The sequence below is a fragment of the Vulpes lagopus genome, chromosome 15 (genome assembly GCF_018345385.1).
Source record: "Vulpes lagopus strain Blue_001 chromosome 15, ASM1834538v1, whole genome shotgun sequence".
Taxonomy (NCBI): Eukaryota; Metazoa; Chordata; class Mammalia; order Carnivora; family Canidae; genus Vulpes; species Vulpes lagopus.
In genome coordinates, this window is record NC_054838.1 from 21,497,377 (window position 1) to 21,503,245 (window position 5,869).

At 33.7% G+C, this 5,869-nt stretch overlaps 1 protein-coding gene across 1 annotated transcript; it reads left to right on the forward strand.

Annotated features, from left to right (window-relative positions):
- LOC121476139 (olfactory receptor 51V1-like) lies at positions 1–990 on the forward strand. The gene has a single exon (XM_041729877.1). The coding sequence runs from the start codon at positions 1–3 to the stop codon at positions 988–990; it is 990 nt and encodes a 329-aa protein (XP_041585811.1).
- Positions 991–5,869: the final 4,879 nt, after the last annotated feature.

Consider the following 5,869-nt stretch of genomic DNA (forward strand, 5'->3'; position numbering starts at 1 on the left):
ATGGACACAAGGGCTGACTCATTGGAAAAATACAGCAAATCACCCATGCCTGCTTTTCCTGCTTATGACACCAATTCCTCAACCTTTCTACTAACAGGCTTCCCTGGCCTGGAACAGGAATATCCCTGGCTGTCCATCCCTTTCTCCTGTATCTATGCTATGGTACTGTCTGGGAACTGCCTGGTGCTGCATGTGATCCGGACTGAGCCGAGCCTGCACCAGCCCATGTTCTACTTCCTGGCCATGCTGGCCCTCACTGACCTGTGCATGGGGCTGTCCACAGTGCACACGGTGCTGGGCATCCTGTGGGGACTCAGCCAGGAAGTCAGCCTGGATGCCTGCATTGCTCAAACTTATTTCATCCATGGTCTGTCCCTCACAGAGTCTGGAGTCCTTCTCGCCATGGCTTTTGATCGCTTTACAGCAATCTGTAATCCTCTGAGGTATACGTCCATACTAACCAGTGCCAGGATTACCAAGATTGGGCTGGGAATTTTAGTTAGGAGTTTTGTGTTCATTATGGCTCCCATAATCCGCCTAAAGTTTTTCCACTATTGTCATTCCCATATCCTCTCTCACTCTTTCTGCCTTCACCAAGACTTACTAAGACTAGCATGTTCTGACATTCGCTTTAACAGTTTCTATGCCTTGGCTCTGGTGATCTGTACACTTTTGTTTGATTCCATGCTAATTATTGTATCCTACATTCTGATCCTGCATTCGGTCTTGGCTATTGCATCCCGGGAGGAGCGGCTTAAGTCCTTGCAGACCTGTGTCTCCCATATCTGTGCTGTCATGGTTTTCTATATCCCAATAATTGGTCTGACTATGGTGCATCGTTTTGGGAAACACCTCTCTCCTATGGTCCACGTCCTCATGGGCAACATCTATATCATCTTCCCACCCTTGATGAACCCCATCATCTACAGTGTCAAAACCCAACAAATCCGTGGCAGGATTCAGAAGTGGTTTTCCATGAAAAAGGAGTAAAACACTTTAGCTTACATGGACACAGGGGCTTACCTGTAGAAAACCTCAGGCAAGGAGTGGGAAGGAATATATTTATTTAAAGACGTTAAAAATAAGGCGACTGAAAATGAAGACTTACAGGATATGCCATTACATGAAAGATTTCTAAGTATCAAAAATAATAATCAAACCCAAGTTTGAAGTTCTGATAGTAGAGTCATTCATAACATGGCATTATCACTTCTGACTAGAAAAAAATAATATTCTCAATTGTCCAGAGAAGTTTAACTTACAAGGAATATCTATAAAGAAGTCATCCAAACACATAGTACCCATTTATCACTGGAGGCACAATTTTGTCACCACTTGGTATGGTTGCCTTAATCAATACAGACATTACAACTGGTTGCTAATCTTAAGTGATGTTTTCAGACTTTCAGTCAAGCATCATCACCCTTCTCTTCTGGTTAATTTGTCAACAGACAATTCTGTTGTCCGCTTCTCAAAAGAACAAACTTTCTTTATTTTACATACCTCAAAATGAGTACTAAATTGACAATCTTAATTTGAGTCTCATAGAAATTGATGTCCTTTACCGTGTAGAATAAATGTTTCACTAATATGCTTTACGGAATCTTTTTTTTTTTAATCTTTTCTGGATTTGATAAATATCAACAAGCCAAGACTTTTCTTCTGTAGTGGCGTTTCTCACTGATGGCCATTAGGTAAACCATGTTTACCTAAAAATTAACATGAGGTCAGATAACTAGCCATTTGGGAAAGTAATAAAACCTAGTCTGTACTAAAAACCACGTGGAATTGCCATTCATGAGCATCTTCAAGAGAAAAGATACTGTTATCTTTTTTCATCTCTAGCAGCAAGTCATCTTTATTCTCATCCTGTTTACCAAATTAGGAAAAATACTCATGCATATGTTATCAGATAGTGCTATTAGACAGAGATGATCTTTATTGTTTTGTGGAACTCTGTCCATAAGCTTCTGAGAGCAAACTTGTTAAGCATTTCATCCTTAAAGGATTGCTCCAAATACTCTAACCCATAGTCTTTTTTCCTCTTCTATTATTGGAGAACTGAATCATTAAATCCATGATTCAATCTTCATAGCATGCATTTATGAAGAGACATTTATCTTTTGGCATACAACTAAAATGTATTAAGACACATGGATATATATATATATATATATATATATATATATATATATATGATCATCTGACTGATAGAAAGTATGTAAATGTATAAATTCATAGCTCTTAGATGTTAATCTTTTAGAAAAATGTATAAAATAGAGATAGAAGAATGGATGAAGAACTCTAACTAGGGAAAATGTGTTTTCCTTATTAGATTCCTTTGGAGTCCTTATTTATATTTTGGAAACAAGATTTGAGCAACTCATTAATTTTGTGGTAAAAATAACTTCCAATCTTCAAAAGTAATATGGCATTGGTTTTACAAAATCATTGGCCCTTTTTCCTGCTTTGCATTAAAATGCATCTAAATGTGTATCACATGTAAGAGCTCACAAAAAATTGAAAATAAGGAAAAATAGTCAAATGATTGAAAACTTGGAGGTAATTTCCATAATGTAAATGAAGCTATACTGTAAATGAATCTGGTTTAAAACATACAATTGATTATTCATGCCTCTTTACTTTATGAACCAAAAAGAATCAACAATCCGTATCTAATTAAGAAGTAATTTATTCCACTCAACTTATGCTCAAAGAGATGGAGTTTAAAACAGCAATTTTGTAAAACAAACAAACAGATTTTTCACAGATTTTCTTTGTTGTAATTTTTTTAAGGTAGGGAAAAGTAAAGATTTTTCTCTATAGGATGATAATTTAATGTTATTTCTTTATAAATCCATGAAATGAATTAAGAAATGAATTAAAATGTTCTTATGAGATGGAAGAAGGTAATGTTCTCATTGAATTCAAATTTACTCTAAATGTGATACCCAATAATTTTTTTCTAAAAATTTGTTAAAATTACCAGCATTCAGGGCACCTGGGTGGCTCAGCAGGTTGAGTGTCGACTCTTGGTTTCAGCTCAGGTCATGATCTCAGTGTCCTGGGATCAGCCAGCATTGCTTGGGGCCTGTGCTAAGCATGGAGTCTGCTTGTCCCTTTCCCTCTGCTCCTCCCCTCATCCCCCACTATAAACGTTCTCTCTCTCTCTAAAATAAATAAATCGCTCAAAAAATTATAAGCTCTCAGCAATTAGCACATTCTAAAAATAAGTGTTATATTTACATTCAAAAATACCATTAGAAAGCATAATTGAATGACAAATCCTATTCACATACACAGAACCTAAAGATATAATGTGCATAATCACACATAGAAATCATTAACACCCTTAAGGCCACCTGGGTGACTCAGTGGATTAAGTGACTCTTAATTGTGGCTCAAATCAGGGTCTCATAGTTGTGAGATTAACCCCCCTACTTAAGATTCTCTGTCTCTCTCTCCCCCTCCTCCATTGATGCTTGCTCTCTCTCTCTCTCTCTAAGAAAAAAAAAAAGAAAGAAAGAAAAAAGAAAGAAAGAAAAAGAAATCATTAACACTCTGTTAGAGGGTGTAAGGGCATACACCTGAAATAGAAATATATTCTTTACTCTGTGTAACTGTATCTGTTCTCCTAAAACATTCCCATAGTTTCACTGTGACTAAACAAATAACAATATTCTTAACTTTATAAAATTTTATAGTTTCTTAGGAAATATTAAAAATCAGAGAAATAAAAGAATTTTAAAAATACATGTCAAGGGGTTCCTGGGTGGCTCAGTTGGTTAAGTGTGCAACTCTTGATTTCAGCTCAGGTTGTGGTCTCAGGTCATGACTTCACACCCACACATCTCAAAATAACAGAATATTAAGTACAGAAATAACACTAGATACATAGAAAAATTAAGGAATAAATTTAATGAATTTTAGTGCCATTTAATTTTTTAAAGAAAATATGGATTATGTAATAGTCATGTAGCAAACTCAAAGATAAATCTATACCTAATTTCTTTTTATTTCAAGTTTTTATTTAAATTCCAGTTAGCTAAAATACTGTGCAACATGAGTTTCAGGTGTAGAATTTAGTAATTTGTCACTCACATACAGCACTTCATGCTCACCACACCATACCCATCGCCTATTTAATCTATCTCTCTGCCCTATACCTAATTTCTTAACCCAAATATAAGTATTACTATGCTACAAACTCATTTGTACTTATACCAATATCATACACATAAAAATGAAACTGTAAAATTAAGGAAAAACTGTTCTTTTAAAAGAGATCTTTTGAATAAGCTACAGCTTCCAGATAAGGACAGGAAATGAGAGTTCATAAAATGAAAATCAATGCTTTGGCACAGACACACATACATATATAAGGATACATAAAAACAGTAAGAAATATCAAACTCAAACTATTTGCAATTCAACACATGCCAAAATTAGTTTACTCAGGCAAAACATACACATCAATATGACAAAAGACAGCATAAACCTATAAAAACAAGACATAGAATTTAAGTTGTAAAAAAAATTCAGTTGTCAGTAGTTTGAAATGGCCAATAAATATTAAAATAGATTCAATCTCATTTAAAATTAAATATCCACAAAATTTAAAATAATAGGTCAAATACAACTCCATATTTGGTATACAATTGGCAAATAAAACATGGTTATCAGAATCTGAGGTTGTTCAGAGACTTGCATTTGCTTTTAATATGGATGTAAGTTAGCAAAAGATTTTTGGACATAAGTCACACATGAATACTGAAATCTCTTATTTAGATTAGATGAAAGTTACTAATATGTATACTCTTCTATAACGTGTACTTTTGAGGGTCTAATATTTATTAATTTTATAACAATACAATTGTCAAACTACTCTTTCTTTAAAAGTTGTGTATTAAATATTTGCCAAAATTTTGACAAAATGTTTGAATTAAATAAATGCTAAAGTTCATTTTTTAATTGAATCTGTTCTGTATTTCCATGATGACAAAATGGAAGAACAAAAAGAAAACATAATAAGGCTTTAGAATGTTACAGAAACACTTCTAAACATCAATAAATCTTGGATGAATGAATTTTAGATTAATCATTCTCCACAGGATATTTTTTCTTTTTGTAATTTAAACTCAATTAGCCAACATATAGCACATCCTTAGTGTCAGATGTAGTTTTCAGTAATTCATTAGTTGCGTATAGCACTCAGTCCTCATCACATCACCTGCCACAGGATTTTTTTAAGAAAGTGAGTTTAAATTTAAGTTGAGGAAATAATTTGTGGAGAGATGACTATGCTTTTCTCTCTCAGCTCTAAAATATCAAACACTAATTGTGGCAAACAAACACTGATGAAAGGAATAGCTTTAAAAATTGAGACAAGGTTTTCTGTCATAGTAAACACCACAAAGTATTTAGATATGATTAGCTCATATGGCTTTTGAGGAAAATTTTAATACCTGTTTTCATTAGCTAAAGTTATGTTTCCATGTGAGGTATATGGAGCAAGCTGGTTATGGTTTAGATTACTTTCAAGAAAAATACTAGCACCTAGTAGCTGGCAACATAACCTGGTAGAGTTACATGGTAACTTATGTGACACCAAACTCAGATTTAGTTATAATCAAGATCAATATCTTTCAGTTAGAGTGATAATTGTCACAGAACATCTTAATTCCTGTCAATCTCTAGAGCCATGTATCATTTATTCAAAATGATGTTACTGCTATGGGCATAAAATTAGGTTATCAATTTATTTCATAATAAATCAATTGATTTATCTATTTGATATATTACAAAAAACAGATTTATTAAAATTAAATAGAAGTAGAAAAAGATTTGAGGGATGATGAAAGGTAGAGAT

Bases quoted from the DNA above. Each gene is read 5' to 3' on its own strand.
- LOC121476139 (XM_041729877.1), top strand. From the start codon at position 1: ATGGACACAAGGGCTGACTCATTGGAAAAATACAGCAAATCACCCATG.